The sequence below is a fragment of the Gadus morhua genome, chromosome 11, assembly GCF_902167405.1.
Source record: "Gadus morhua chromosome 11, gadMor3.0, whole genome shotgun sequence".
NCBI lineage: Eukaryota > Metazoa > Chordata > Actinopteri > Gadiformes > Gadidae > Gadus > Gadus morhua.
Genome location: NC_044058.1, coordinates 14,687,897 through 14,704,984, shown reverse-complemented (window position 1 = coordinate 14,704,984; position 17,088 = coordinate 14,687,897). Strand labels below are relative to the sequence as shown.

Sequence of the window (17,088 nt, the reverse complement as noted above, 5' to 3'; positions counted from 1 at the left end):
ACACTGCCTCCATAATTGATTACACTTAAGTTTAGTAAATTTCACCTTGCATGCACGTAAATTCTCAAAAATACTTTTTTGAATATACATAAACATTTGCACACACATTTGCATGAAATGCAAATTCATACACTTATGCAGTATAAACTATGTGAGTGCAAGCACAGACAAATAAACACACACACCGACACGCACAGATGTTCATTCACACACACAAGTGGCCAAATAAACACACAAGAGTGCACATCTATATGAAATCAAATTCTAATTGAGATAACACAGAAGTCAATGAAAAGCCATTTCCTGTTTGCCTTATCGGCCTGTCACATGGAGCAGGGTTAACCAGGTGACACATCCACCAACGGCTGCCTGTATCACCCCAGGTCATCACTAACTGCTCCCGGCTCACTCAGGATTGACATGTGGTGCTCATATCTCCCAACCAAGGTTTGCTTCATGCCTTTATTGCATCCCCTGGTTGAAAGGCCTGCTGTGGTGCTCTGGTATTTGTGTGCGGGGGCTCAAGTGAAAAAAAAAGAAAGGAAAGAAAGAGACAGAAGTTCAACACATGCAAATGCAAATGAAACTGGACGTGCTTTGGAATGAAAGGTTAATTGTGTCTGATTACATCTTTCATTGTAGGCTGTAATCTAAGTTCTATGAAAAACAATCACCGCTGTTGCACGGTAACTAGACTTCAATGGGCTAATTGATAAAATGGATGGAATGAGTCGCTTATTTCGAATCACGTGATGGAATAAAAACATTGTCTTCTGAAGGTTATTCTAACTGTGGTCCTCCCATCCGGCAGAGTGATTTCGATATCCCGTGTCAGACACCTTTAGTACATGACAAGCTTCACTGAAGGCTAGAGGGACCTGGAGCTGGCTGAGCATCTGATTGGAGGAGGATCATGGAGCTTTACTTCTGATGTTTCCAATCCCACACGTGTGAGAGCACCTTTTGTGAGAACAGAATGTACTACTCTGAATTTGTCCATGCAGAATTCATGTCTGAGTCACCACATCAACCACGAGTATTTCCTGATGAGAATAGGGTCGTTGTTGCTGGATATGTCTGAGATAACACATCTATTTCTTCCAATGATGTTCACCACTTTTCCTCTTTGAATGAATGATGAATGATGTATATAAGTAATAATGAGGTTCTGCACCAGTTTGGGTATTTGACCACTCCAACTGGGGGGAACAGGCTGGGCCCAGTATCATGACCCCTTATTGATCTCTTAGTTGTCCCAACTGCAATGAAGGAATGAAGAGGCAAAAAACAGGGCTCATACCATTCAACGTTGTATTGAATTTTTCAGGAACATTTGAAGTTTTTACCACAAATGCAGCACAAATGTCAATAAAGGGAACCATCGTTTTGGTTTTAGTTGGGAATACAAATTAATACTCATATGCAAAGAGAGAGAAAGACCACCATTTCACATGTGGCTGTGTGTTGTCTGGGCTTTACTGTGTCTTATGTGTTGTGTCTATGTTTTTTCAAAAGCTCACCTGATTCAGTTCTAAAAAAAACAAAAACATCCATCAAGGACGATACAAGCCAAACCTCTGACGAGAGCTGTAACCTGATCTCATTAAGACCATCTAACACTGATGCGATCAGTCTGAACAACAAAGCAGAACAATTTTAAGGTTGAAAAATAGAAGCGATTAAACAGTCGGATCCAAGCAAAAATAGACCCGGAGACAGCGTGTTTTATATTCATCCGAGTTCTCTCCTGAACTGAAGTCACAAATTGATTTGTTTGCACGTTCAGCATTAAACAGCCACTTTCCACCCAAAAGAAGGGTTACTTTAGAGTTGCACTCTGGTCATACTGTGGCAATACAAATCTATGGACCGTATCGCTTGCAAAATGTAATTCTAATGTAATAATTATTTCTCCAATTAGGAGGTCACAGGGTGAGCTGCGGGGGCATGCTTGTTGTTATTGGGGCAGTGGTGCCCCTGGCCCCCTCTTCAGAACCGCCAGTGCTTTGTGTTCAATTATAATTCAATATAAAGCAAGGTACCCCAAGCCCTTTCACCGTAAAGGAAAGCTAGCTATATTTCTAAGGAAACCAGCTGTCTCCCTCAGTTATTTATGAGTGAGCTCTGGGGGTCTTCACGGGGGTAGGCGTCTCAAGCATCATTCTTCAGCCCTCATGAGGACTCCATGCGATGCTCATCGATTTGCCTCCTCGCTCGCTACCATCAATCAATACAGTAACAAGTCTTCATTTATACTTGAGAAATGCACTGTATCCAACTCAGTGAGCAGATATCTCTGGCTGCTGTCACTGGGACCAGGGGGAGCATCGGTTTCAACCTTGCCGTAAGCCTGATCTGCCCAACAACAATTAAATCATGAATGTCAAAATAATCGGGCCAGGGCGCTAATTACCCAGCGCACACGTGACTATGCAAATATACAATTAAACCAGCTAAATGATTTTATATATATATATATATATATATATATATATATATATATATATATATATATATATATATATATATATATATATATATATATATATATATATATATATATATATATATATATATATAAGCTTTTTATAAAAATGAAAAGAAAAATAAACAAGGACATCAAAACACAGTAACATAATTACAAAGTTTGCGTATCATAAAATGGTCTATAGTGATGTTGAATGTTGTGGGGTATTGTTGTGTCTATCTAGCGCAGTAAATCATTACTTCTCTGTACTCATAGTCCAGAATGGTGGCAGGTTTGGGACATCGAGCTGGAGTTCAATGAAACGGGTGGTGAAGATCCTCAATTATGGTGTTATCCCGGTCTACTGTAACGCAATATCCGGTCTTTTTCTTCCGAGGAGCTTTATACGCCAGATAACAGTGTTTCAGAGCAAGACTAATTCAAATATAACAACAATAACAACAATTACTAGGAGAATGAAATATCAAATATTATTTATGGGCTGCTAAACCCATGTAACTGATGTCCCACCCACTCTCTCTCTCTCTCTCCAATAACGCTCATTTGGAGCATCCCGTTCTAGGCGTACCGTCGTTCGATGAGAACGGTTAGGAGAAACCGTTTGGTATGTTCCGCTCCTCCCCTACTCTACGTCTTAGAAATGGTAGTTTCTATTAGAAGGTCAAATGACTCTGCATGCCGGCAACTGTCAGGCTACAACAGTCCATCCCTGATAAACACAACACGACAAAACAAGACAAGAGAAGCTGGCTCCTGAATATGTTTGCAAACTGAACTTACCCATCGGCCGTACGACACTACTACGTAAAAGTAAGTACCCGCGTAGAACAAGCTGTAATCATGTTTAGTTTCTATATCGATGCGCACACTGTCTTGGTCTTGTCCGGTCAGGCTCTGTTGTGGAGGTCTACTTTTTCATATATATTTTATTCTGAAATAAAACACGTTGCCTGAAACGCCGCTCAGTGTTTCTGCAAGATGGAAGGACGCATAATATGCTGCTTCTCAGCAGTGCTCGCCTATAACTGAATTAAAAAGTACACATTTGTCAGATATCGTGAGAGCAGGATAACAGGATATTTATTGTAAAATGAATGAATAGGACTTTTACAAACACATATTTCTCTCTTTCTCCCATACTCCTATGTTGCATTACGTTTGGTTGGTGGTGGTTCTAGCTGTGCTTAGGAAAGTGCCAACCTCAGCAACTACAGATCTCTCAGTTTGGAATGAAGATTAATTAAATGAGTCAACACTGTTGCCCGAGATGCATCCCAACAGAGTAGCCCATAGTCAATTACAGGATTGCGTAGCACGTATGAATATCCTTTATGTTGCAGACAGCGCATATTCTGGCTGTTAAATGGGAGAGCAAGGACCACTAATAGTTAATTACGGAAATTAACTTTTTACTGAAGTCAAGGACAGGTTAGCAAGTATACAGGGGATGTTAAGATGATAAGGTGTACGATCGCACTTTGTTTATCCCTTAAGGTAAATCGCACTTTCAATTCCAGCAGAATCAACATAGACAGAATCGGTGATCCATAAGATAAATGAAAACCTTTCATAAAACTTTTAAGTTATAGGTAGAGTAGCACTGGTACAAGTACCTACAGTTGGTCCTACAGAGCCAATTCTATAAATGTAATGAAAATATTTAAGATAAATATATTAACCCAACGAAATGTATGGATTGGTTAACAGAGAGCCGAGTCATTCAGTGGATATAATACAACCTTCTTGTGTTTGTTGAAGGTCAAAAGTTAGTTCAATGTCATAATTTAGAGCTGGAAGAGGTGGAGTAACTCCAACGCCAATGGGGTTGGAATCTCTCATATCCAATTAAGCCTAATATCCACTTAATAACCAACTGGTGGCAGATCATAACTTGAGTAACTGTTCTCATGCCTCATGTCCTTGTTTTATTTACACTTTGTTTCAGTTTTAAACCATACAACTGCTCCACTGCCCATGCTTTGGTTGTACAATCAAAACAATTTAAATCTTATTATCAACCACTTTGAAGGCAATATATTGATTTTAGATTGGCTGTCAAAATGCACACATGTATTATCACATGTAGTATCTCATTATGCGCATACTAACTGGTTATATTATTATACCTCTCCTCCTGCTTATTCAATGGTTGCCGTGTCCTACTGATCATTGCGTTGCGGTTCATATTGATAAGCCTAAACCGTTATTTGAAGCAATTCTTCCCATTCCTAAACAATGATTTGGGCATTTCTATTTCAAATAGTTGATCAGCATACAAAATTGTACATGAAGAATAGCCAGAATTTGATAAATGTGCTTATGATGATAAATTGTGTGTTTAGTCTTTTATATGTCCATTGCTTATAACCCACTGCTATCAGTGCGATGCTCCTCTGTCATGTAACCAGCCAGTGATGGAACAGCTGCATTCAATCTCATCTCTCTGGGTACACTCATTAATGTGCACAGAGCTTCAAGGTAGGCCAGAGTACCCTCTTGCTACCCAGAGGAATACAAACATAGCCCAGAACCCCACTGTAATACCTCCCCTCACTTGTTGCCGGGCAGACTACTACAGATGCCATAATGATGTGGGGCTGCTGTGTTGAATTCTCAGCATTCAATATTCATGAGTTATATTATATCCCACTTATTATGTCATAAGATAATCTTACAAATCTTTGCTGGAGTTCAATTAAAAACGTATTCTCCAAAATGTTATGTAACATTTTTTGAAAGTTATTCTTTTCATAAATGTTGTCAATTTGCAATGGTGGGATTCAGGCAGCATTCACACTTAAACTCAATCAAATTCCCACTCCATCTTTCTACATTGTATGAACGACATGGAGGTTTATTTGAATTAAGATAAATTTCTCCCTGAAGTTTTGACAGCACATCAAATTGATGGATAATCTATGCCTAACATGTTCATAAAGACTGTCAAAGATGATGGCTTCTAAATGCATACACTACAGATATTCAAGGGAACAGGAATCTCCAATATAGTTGAAGGCAGAGTAGTTTGACCAAGGCCTTGTTTTGTTCAGTACAACGTGTAAACATTCGTTGGAGCCAACATATCCTCGATACTTCCTAGAACGGTGGAATAAATCAAAGATGCCATGTCCCACATTCTTCCTGATGAGAGTCTGATGAAATTATTTATTCAAAGGATATTTGGAGCTGCTTAAGGAGTTTTATGATTAACTATCTCTACAGACACTTTGTATATGAGATGATGTTATGTCTCACCTAATTATCTATGCATAACTAAAATATGTTTATATTTGCCTGTGATTGCAGATATTGTTTTTCCTAAAACAAACCATGCACTGCATTATGGATATAGATATAATGCATATGATCAATACAATGCTGTTAAACCTCAGCACTCTGCATGCACTTCACAGTAATATTATGTATTTTATGCGTACATCTTTCTACTTCAGTCCAAAGGGTTTACCGTACAGACTGCTAGTAAAACATTCATGAAATGCAAAATGTTATTTTTTTAATAGAGAGGGAGATAGACAGAAGCCAGCCCAGATCTACAAGAAAGCAATTACGTAATGACAAGTCCTGTGACATAGTGATTTATAGCACTCTGTTGGGATTCCAGGTATCCATCTGGAAATCCTTCAACGAAATGAAATGAAATGACATCATTGTTTATAGGCTCGTTCTGTCTCTCTACCCCCCATCCCCTCCTTGATTGTAAGCCTTGTTGGTGATGAGCAGCCAAAAGTTTCAATCCAGTTTGATTTGTAAGGGTTTGCTGTGAAAGTAGCATGTCTTTTACCATGCCTGCCTTAAATACACCAGTGTGGAAGGGAATACCCTCCTACCCATTGAATAAGACCTTTAACCTGCACTGAGTCGTGTGTTTTGTCTGCCCTCAGGCTATGTTGAAGCTCAAATTAGTTGATAAGGTGGAGGGACACATCCACAGTTCTCACAGGGAGATACAACCAAACGCATGCATGCTATTCACAGTTGGTTCCTTGTGGATGTAGCAGTCTTAGCCTGGGTCCTTAGCAGCTTTACATGCGTAGACCTAAAGTACACAACGTCATGGGACTGGCAGTGGATTAGAGAGGATTTGCCTTGTAAGCTACAGTATCCTAGCCCATTGACCCCCTCGGCCGAATGCCTCCCTCTTCCCACCCTACCCCTCCACAGCACAGCCACAACATTATAGTACGTATCCCTACTGCCCACGTCGCCTGTCTGATCTTAATCCAAATGACCGATTGTTAAGGTAAAGGATATTGTTTTTGTTGTTGTTGTTGTGGTTGAATAGATGTGCTTTATCATTTTGTGTTTTCAACAACTGGGGTAAGGAAGGTCGAATGGTGAGGGGTAACTCCCGGCCAAAAGGTTCTGGAACCCAACCCTAACATCCACATTCTACTGCTCAGTCGTGAAATTAATCTAAATACGTAGAGTCGTTTCTACAGACTTAATTGTAAGTGGTCATCCCTTTTTTACTCATTTACATTTTGTAATCACATGGGTTAATCTACATTCGTCTACGGCTTGTGATATCGTTATATTGTCTAATTAGGCTTCAGTGGAAAAACAATTGCATGTGATCCTCCTCTTGGAATGTTTTCAAAGAAAGAAAAGTCATGTTTTATGGGCATTATTCTCTGTCAGCCTAACGTTATTCAGTGACGTGACTCAGCAGAGAAATATCCCTAACCAGCATGCACACCCATAACTTAAACTGACAGCATTCTCGCTGCTGTATATACCTTGCCAAGAGCCAGTACTCTGGAAAAGCTGAAGTTTCCTCTTTTCGCCACTGTCATCTTCCACAGAGCCCATACACAACGCGACGTTGGGGCACACTAAGGGATAAAAATAGACGTGCCTGGGAAGGTAGAGAGACAGAGTTATCTGAGGTAAGCGGTTCAATCTGTTTCAAATCAGCATCCGTCCCTGCTTGTCATAGCCTCCCTCTCACTATAGAGCAAGCTAGTCATAACCTCACAGCTGAATAATGTACAGTGGTACAGGAATAACTGGCACTGGCAAGAGTTAATCGCGACCACAACTTTATAATAGTCCTTATAATAATAAATTGGCCTATTATAGCATAAAGAAACAACAAACCTCAGTATCTAAAATATGTTCATTAATAGGAGGTAGATATATATTTTTATATACTGATACGTTGTGTTTGTCCTTTCAAATGTTTGAAAAGAACATTGCACAAAGTAGATTGAGGCCAGGGGATAATTCATCAACAAGCCAATATGGCACTTTATGTTTTTGACCAAAGATTTAAATCAAGGCTTTGATATTCTTCAGCACTCTGCTGATAAAAGCATTGAGAGACACGTTGTCACTGGTTTACTCAAGTAAGTTTTCACTTATTTGATACTAAGAATCACATTTTTCAGACTGAAAAGAGGACACCAACATTTTAACTTGGAAGATTGGCGTACCAAATCAACATCCACAAAAGTCCAAAAATTGCAAAAGGTTATGAATTCAAATTCTGGAAAGGGAACAAGACTTTCAAGATCTCTCCGAGATCACCATATTCAAGAATCAAGATTTAATGTCCTCCAACCATTTAATCTAAAAACATTGCATCCACCAGTAAACAGGCAGTACCTCAATTACATTTTAATTAATGTGTCAATGCTATTTGCTGTATTGTTTGTGTGGGTGTTGAAGGAAGATGTTTGGTAATTAAAAGTTATTGCAGTGTGAAATTCTGCTGCATTCACTTTTTTAGATTGTCCACACGTCACTTAACATAGAATGTTAAGTGATGTTCAGCAAATCAAGGATGAAAGGTTAACCAATGTCCCATCTAAATAATAAGAGTAATATCAAATAAATACATTTCTAGCTTCTTTTTTTTTAGAGTAAGGGTGTGTCTATTAGATGTAAAACGTATGTCGACCCTGTTTGAGTTGGAAGAGTAGCTTTCAAATATTAGAGTTATGCATATAAAATAAAATGTGTCTAATTTTGCATTGATGACATCAAGAGTTTGAAATATGTATAGGGGCTGTATGTATGTGCTTGACACAGCAACATATTTAAATATGTTTTGTGTTGCTGTCAAATACATTAGAGTCTGACCTTTTTGGCCAAACGATATGAATATAAAGGTAAACAAAAAGATATCAAATGATTGAGATAAGTGATTGCAACAAATGGTCAACTTTGTTGTTGCTTGATGCATACTGTAAATTATGTTGTTGGAAGCAGGTTTTGTAGCACACGTATGTATTTATTCACGTATAAATTAATTTTAATATCTGTCTAGATCCTGCTCTGTCAATATTCAAGTGTATGTGCAACAAATCCTTATGTCCAACAAATCCATTCTGCTCTCCCTGCGACACAAGGCATCGGTGCAATTTACATTTAGATGTCTCTGTTTGCCCAGCCAGTTGCTCTTATCCGGGGCAACCCAACAATGACACAATTGACCCCGGCCAGGTATATTGCCGTTTGTCCCCCGAGAAAGGCTGATATGATTCTCCTGCCTAGATAACAGGCAGGCATCACCGCCATTAGAAGAGTGCAAATATGAGCGTCAAAAATGACTGAGAGGGTGTTTACCCGTTGCCCAGTAATTGACTGATCATTTGCATAATGGCATTGTGCTTCCTGCCAGGCTAATGTGACCCCTATTAGTTCGGGAAACATAGCCTGTACTTGTGTGTGTCTGTTTGTGTGTGTGTTATTGTGTGTGTGTGTGTGGACACAAACCAAGGAAAGGGATTGGCGCTGGGGGAAATAAGAGTGGTGTAAACAAGGCTGAGGTGGTGTCTGCGGGGCAGGACAACAGGGGGAGAGAAGAGAGGCAGAAGGAGGGGAAACGATGAGAGGCTGATGAGTCATATCACTGCAGTAGTCCCGGCACCCATTGAAATGCCACTGCAGGTGGGTACTTTTCAAAGTGATGATTGAATGTAAAAATCCTTCTTTAGTCTGGATTCTCACCCATTTGTAGAGCCTCATCACCTCACATATAGGAGGAAAGTGTAACATTCGGTTCTGCAGCTGAATTCTTAGAGTTTGATTGTTTGGCAGACAACCTATTCTACTGTGTTTGAGCTGTTGGTGCTGAGCGGGCTCCCTAGGCTAACGATGCTGTCTGATCAATGAATGTTTTCTTCATCCTTCCCATTCACATTCTAGATTTAATCCAAGAAAACCAAATCCGCTGCTTACATCCCTAACCACGTTCTTCTCTCTGGACTGTCATGCATAAACCCGAGGGCAGCTCGGAATACACATTTTAAGTTAAAAACATTACCACATTCATCAAATAAACGAATCGAAATGCATGGTGTGGGGTAGAGCTGTCACAGATGTTGCACTAGGTCCAGACTCCAGACCTATTTTGTCTTCTGTTAGGATTCATGTTATTCGATAGCATTGTGGCCTGCCTCAGACCCGTTTCTTTAGGTCGCGGTTTCTCACTAGAACCAAAACTAATACTTAGCCATTGCGATAGCTACGGTCCTTGCGTCTTTCTGAAAGTTTCACCTCACCCCAATCCATTACTTGCTTGGATGCTGATAGTGTTTGTCAGTATGGTCTGCCCTACTACAGACAATTAGGCTAAAACACAAGGCTTGATTAACGGCGCTTGGTAAGGGAAACACATAGGATCTATGTTTTTCTCTACTCTTTTTTTCCGTGGAGGTGGCAAAGACCACCACATCCATTCATGTCAGGGGAACGGAAGGGCTGCTTCCCCTGAAGATGAGATGGAGAAGTACAGGTGAGCACCCTGTTCAGAGAAGCCATTGTCACACCAGAAGACCATCTCAAACAAGAGACTGTTAATTATAGTATATGTGCCTTTGATATATTTTCCATCAATGTTCCTCACCTTCAAGTTGTCCATCCTTATACTGTTCTATAATCCTCCAAAAATAATAGTGTATTCGTTTAGGCTGCAGCACCCTGCCATCCAACCAAAATTGTCCCTGTATAAACGTTACCAAAAATAACTAATTCATTTGTTGAAAGCTGGGTTTTTGTTTTCAGGCAAGTGCGGGGGTTTGGTATATAGAGGCTGTCCACGTAATCATTTTAAATCCCTGCAACACTGTGACGAATGGTAGGATGAGCCACATTTTGGAAGACGGAAATTGTCTGACACTATGAAAGTGTCTTTCTGTGAACCCCCCCCCCCCCCCCCCCGCCTCCGGGTGACACATTTCCCTCAGATTAGAAAACCGTTTGTTTCATGAAATAGTTTGTAATGGGAACTCTTATTTATCTTTTTCTCTCTCTCTCTCTCTCTCTCTCTCTCTCTCTCTCTCTCTCTCTCTCTCTCTCTCTCTCTCTCTCTCTCTCTCTCTCTCTCTCTCTCTCTCTCTCTCTCCCTCTCTCTCACTCTCTCTCTGTTTACCTGTAGCTTTGAAGGGTTTGCTTTCTGCTGTTTACTCATTACGCATTACATTATAATGGGAATAGTTAATACTCGAGTGATGCAGATGTAGGGCAGGCCTCTCCAACACTCCAACACAGAACAGAAGAGAAGGCGAATTAGGTCACATTCAGGCAGTCGACATCTGACAGCGCGCACAACTCTTGATATTGTCTGATCGGACAGCTGAGCCTTTGGCCCTGACGGTACCTGACCTATGCTCGCCCAGCGGCTTTCCACTGTTTTGTTGTCACTTCTGGAATTCTATTCCTATAATCTTTAATCCAAGCCATTTTCATATTATCAAACGTATGCCATTCTTTGGACCTACTTCTGTAAATGTGAACAAAACTTAAAAAGGGAGATGAGGTCTTATTTACATAAACACTCTCCAATTAAATAAGGGGGCTGTCCAATGAGGTTAGTGTCGTGGAAACACAACATTAGTTTCGGCACGTTGTCGTAGTAGAGGGGTTCTACCTAGATGAAAGTAAAACTCGGATGATGAATGAAGTATAATAGTGAAAATATTTGGAAGGCTATCACGCGATCTGCCGTTTGTTCTAGAAGCAACTGATTCTTAAATCTGAACCGGTTAACAAAATTAAGATTACATGGTATATGTGTAGGCTGACTGTTGTTATTGTGGAGGTACTTTCTCATGACTCATTACTGGGTTTAGACCGCTTTTCGGAACCTGCTTTTCTCAGAACAGTCCCTGAGAATGAAACCATATTGGTGGTATAAAACATCTAAGGTTTACTGTATATACATAGAGGTGAGTGACACACTTTTATGACTGTGTTTTTCACACTTCTTTTCATTCATTATAGAATACAGGTAAGATTAGTATTATACTTTCATTATATGCATAATATATAATAGTTATATTTATTTTAAGCATACAGTACATTTCTGCCATATTGGCCCCTCCCACTTTACCCTAAGCCTATTCATCCAATGTTGCCTGATTCACTTTACATTGTTAGCCTTAACACTAGGGCTGAATATCTTTCTTTATAGACTGTTTTCAGAGGGAGATGAGCAAGTGGTACGGGTCAGCTGAGGTGGCCTCAGACGCAGGTGCCGGCACGTGCACGGCACGGTGTGCGCGTGCACACCTTGGTTCCGAGGCAAATGGTAGAAGGGGCCCAGCAAGTGGTTTCAATCACTCTGGTCTCCTTTTCCCTTCTCCCCTTCCCTCGCTCCCTCTCTCCCTGTGGCCCTCCACTCATCTCATTATAGACACAGGGGTGGTGGACGGGGGGGTTGAGGAGGCATAGGCCTCCACATTAATTATTGAGCCCTGTCTTCTTTTCCTCTAACTCCTCTAGCACTGGCTCTAATAACCTTTACATGAAAGAGCAGGGACTCCCGCCAAACCCTGGGAGCCATTATATAGGGTGGAGGGCACTGCGGGCTGCAAAGAGAGGCTTTGGGGAGTTTAACAGTGTGACTTGCATTATATTATATATATATATATATTTATATATATATATTATTTATTTTTTTCTGGTGTGGATAAGTCCACACTCAAGTTTGCAATGTGGCCGTTCATTGAAATATCATTTTCATGGTGGAACATATTTGTTCCATATTTAAAGGGGAAGCCTGTACGATTTTTATTAAATTGACGATATGTTGTACAACAGGTTATTGGACTTAACAAATGAGACCTTGCTGTCGCTCTGCGGTGTGTGGATCAGCCTCCAGGCTGATTTATTTGAACCGGGCCTGTGAACTTTTTTCCGAACTCCTTAATTTGAACGTTTGTTCAAGATTATATCTAACACATGTTGATGATTGCAATCGTTTCATCTAGAACTGTCAGTTAAACGCGTTATTAACGGCGTTAACGCAAACCAAATTTAACGGCGTTAAAAATTTTATCGCGCGATTAACGCAATTACTTTATAAAAAAAAAAAAAAATTTCTTTGGCTCAAAACAAAGAAGCAGTAGCCTGACTGCTATGTTCAAATGACATTTGTTCAAAGCAGTCGTTTAATTGCACTATAGGCTCTTTTTTTGTATCGTCCTGTTTTGATCAGTGTATATGCCAATGTTGTTATCAATAAAAAATCATTTGCACAAGGCAAGCCGATGCACTTCACCATGTTGATAAGAGAATTAAAATGAGAAGAATTATGGGACAAAAAAATCAAGGGATATTTAGCATAGAAAAATAATTTGCGATTAATCGCGATTAATTAGAGTTAACTATGACATTAATGCGATTAATCACGATTAAATATTTTAATCGCTTGACAGCTCTAGTTTCAACCCATTGTTTCAACCCAACTGTGCTTTTAATGAGTGAGCTCCAGCATGCTGCAGTGCAACTACCGGCCAAAGGGGCCACTAATGAGAAGGAATATTTGATTCTCCCATGGTGTCCCTTTAATACAGTTACCGGTATACTAATTTAGGGCTCCAGACTAACTTTTTCCTTGGGTGCACTGGTCCGCCTAAATTTTGAAATTGGGTGCACCAGCACGTATTTATGGTGCACCCAAGTTTGCGCACGCCGATATAAGTAGCCGATCTCCGGGTAGACTCGCAGAAAAGCTGCTCCCGACCAGTTTGGTTGCGAGCGTAAGTCACCATGGTGATACAGCGACGCTTAAAGAGATCGACTTTCATGGTACAGCTAACCCAGCCTACCCAGGCTTTCAGCTCAACATACCTCGCTAACCCTCTAATCGAGTTTCGTAGTACAGGCCCCTGGATTGGGCTTCGCGGGTTTGTTTCCCGGCGTTTCTATTGTTACCGGTCTTGCGTGTCCCAACGGTTTATTAGGTGTCTAATAAATCGCTGTCTAATCAATACTTCATTCACTGCCTCTTCCGTGGTTATTACAATATTATGAATGGACTGCTCTGTAAAAAAATAAATAATAATAATTATACCTGATACATTTTCAGTCGCACCGGTGCGCCCAAATAAAATATTTGGTCGCACTACCCCGAATTCTAGGCGCATGTGCGCCCAAATTAGGCGCACTCTGGAGCCTGTCTATGCTAGCCTACTATAAATGCCTAATCCATTTCAGTTACCCAGTAGGTAGAATGTTTTGAGACTAATAGACTTTTGCCATGGTGTATCAGGCAAGGCTAGTGCAAGCAACTTGAGTGTTCTGCATTTCTGTGATGTTAATTGTGTGCATGTGTTTGTGTGTGTGCTTGTGTGCGTGTGTGTGTGTGTGTGTGTGTGTGTGTGTGTGTGTGTGTGTGTGTGTGTGTGTGTGTGTGTGTGTGTGTGTGTGTGTGTGTGTGTGTGTGTGTGTGTGTGTGTGTGTGTGTGTGTGTGTGTGTGTGTGTGTGTGTGTGTGTGACCCTGCAGGTTTGAAGGCCTAGCCTGAAGTCTCGGAGATCCCTCGACCTCTGCTCTGAAGAACAACACTGCCAAGATGTTCAGCACCAAAAGGTCAGCGAGATGTCACTTTTCCTCTATTCTTTTCCTCCTGTGAGGAGTAAATACTCCTCACAGGCACACTCATGTGGTGGTTTGACAGTTGAATGAAGATTGTTGCTATTTCTTTGCCATATTTCTTTACATCTAGGAATCAATTATAGTTAAAACCAAACTCCTATGTATTTACATAAATGCAAAAACAAACATACATATTTAATATGTTCTACAATCATGATCATTTACATTCAGAAATTCACCTAGGGAAGGACGGTGCCTTCTTTAGGTGGGAAGGCATCTAGGGAACATAGAACAATGTAAGATTCCTAAAGTTGCTTCTTTAAATATAAATGCACATCATAACATGGATGCATTCAAGTTTTATTTATTGTGTGTGTGTGTTCTGTAATCATTTTAAAGAGAGTGAGATGAATAAACTATGTTCCCGAGAGCTAACTCAGCACACCATATGACACATATATGCTCATAACGTTACTGCCATGCTGCAGAAGCCTCGAGCTTCAAAGGCTTTCCTAAACCTATTCATGTTGTTTGCTGAATATGAAACAATGCGCTTTTTTCCCTGGTCCTTCTAAACTGCTGAACTCAACATAAATGCTGGGGAGATTCTGTTTAGCTGTCACACCTCATGCCCCTGCCCCTTGCCTCTGTGATTTTTTTATATAGTCGTAATATAGTTCAGTGCAGTATTTTCCACGTCTTTACTGCTACACCATATGCATACATGGCCAGTCTTTAATTAAAGTAGACAATATTGAACATTAACGTGGCATATCGTACATTGACGCAATACTTTTCCCTTTGACTTTTCAGGAGGTAGCCTCTAACGATGTATTGACCATCTTCATTCCTGCTCCTAAAACAGCAGTCCTAAAATTCAAGTTATTATTGGTAATTTGCTTCACAAATACATTGTATGTATTTTTTGGATGATGCCCAAATGGAGGAATGGTCTGATATCATTGATGCCCACCCATACCATTATCACTAAAATATCTTACTCACTCTGGTCCTCTTTATTAATAAAATAAGGCATAACGGAGGCATGGTCTGCCCCTAAAGTGTCCAGTGCGAGGCATATCTTGAGTTCTGAGTTCTGTAATAAGTCCAAAGGATGTCAAAAGATGTCCATCAAGTCAGACCAGGCCATAACAAAGAGAGATAGTTATGTTTGTGTCAGGGTCATCAATCACACAGTTTCTCACAGCTTTTGGAAAGTCTCAGGGACAGGAACTGTTATGGCACCAGCAGTGGCAAGCTTTGGTGGTTTCCTGTCAGGGAGATCATGGTGAGATGTCGTGAAGTTGTCAGGAACACACCCATAATTGCTTTCACTGGGAGCTGTAATGAAATTACCGCAATATTGGCGTTGGTCTCATTAGTGGAGTGTGGCCGACCAAACAACGTATTTTGCCCAGACTTACTGTGGCATTTCCACATGAGCGCTGACAGCCCTAAACAATAACTCTGTGCTGCTATTAGTTAGCCTGGGAAATGTGCATGAGCACGATACACAATCATGAGACCTGTTGGAAAAGTACCTTATAGCCTGGCAGAGGATTACTCAGGCACACTTGAGGATTCATCACAGACAACAGCACCAAAAAGCAGGCTTTTCGTTGCGATCACGTCATGGATCTCAAGGACAGCTCTGACCTTGGCATGTTTTTGCACTACAAAGGCCGTTGACAAAGCATCAATTTACCCTGACCCTCCCTCCCTGCCTCCTTGACCCGCGACGTGATCAATGCGCCACATGATCGGAGTGTTGATTACACCGGGAATGACATCACGGACACCAGAGTGCTAACGGGACAGATTCTACATCGACCCGCCCGCTGAACTTGACCCTTGTAACAAGTAATTGTCATTTAGATTTGTGGCTGTTGGAAGCCCCAGGCTTTGCGCTTGATAACTTATGTATGCAAGGGGTAAAGAGGGTGGAGAGGGGTCTCCGGAGAGGTGGCTAATATATGCGTACATATGCCCTGTGGAGCCCTGGTGGTCATCCACGCTCTTCAGCCACATCATGCATCGGCTCTTGCTCCCTTCTGGCTCACCTTGAGGGATGATGCAACAAGGGCATCTAGCTCTCACTGGCTGCAAACCGGGCATAATTTAAATTTAGGTCAGACTCATCATTTGAGGATGCTTTTAATATGGATATAGTCATGTAAATCTTGGGTGAAGTCTGACTCATTGCATCAATTGTAACTCTCTGTGTATTGGTTTGGATTGCAATTACTAAGAGCATAAGGGCTACATTGCATTTGCAATGTGGCTCTAATCAGTCTCCATGCAGGCCATGTCCAAGACGTTGTGGATCTCCTGCTGTGCGTTGTGGATCTCGGCAGCAGCATTTGAAATGCGACAAGACTGCAGCGGGTCGGTGGCATGCAAAGTGACAGCATCTGTGACAGAGGCCCGGGGACGTCCAAACTCTGCAGCAAAGTGATGAGGGAGCCAGTTTCTGCTGAGGCAGGGAAGGGAAGTTATTAAGTGGCAAGGGACACATTGATTCCAACCAATCTTGGTGATCTTTAGCAGAGCATACGGGGAAGTAGGGTGGCAGGGCCTGAATCCTTATTTCCTTATTTTATTTTTAGCCCTCGGACTGTGCACTGCGGCATACACAGATGTGTTGTTGTTGTTGTTGTTGTTGTGGTTGTCCTTGTTTGGATAACCAATTATCATGTGTACTAGAGAGCCAGATGTCCAGGAGAAGATCTATTTTTATCTCAGTGTGCTTGACATAGA

General features: G+C 41.0%; 1 protein-coding gene across 7 annotated transcripts in view; it reads left to right on the top strand.

Annotated features, from left to right (window-relative positions):
* Positions 1-3,042: 3,042 nt before the first annotated feature.
* Positions 3,043-17,088, top strand: part of oxr1a (oxidation resistance 1a) — a 133,630-nt gene continuing 119,584 nt past the window's right edge. For 3 of the 7 annotated variants that reach the window (XM_030371033.1, XM_030371035.1, XM_030371028.1), the window contains exons 1-2: positions 3,043-3,298; positions 14,242-14,325. In XM_030371033.1, coding sequence (XP_030226893.1) covers positions 14,309-14,325 — 17 coding nt within the window. In that variant the 5' untranslated portion in view covers positions 3,043-3,298; positions 14,242-14,308. Of the gene's footprint in view, positions 3,299-6,634; positions 6,750-7,311; positions 7,396-10,230; positions 10,248-14,241; positions 14,326-17,088 lie in introns of those variants that run through there. The other 4 variants (XM_030371031.1, XM_030371029.1, XM_030371032.1 and 1 more) reach the window with 4 other exon arrangements.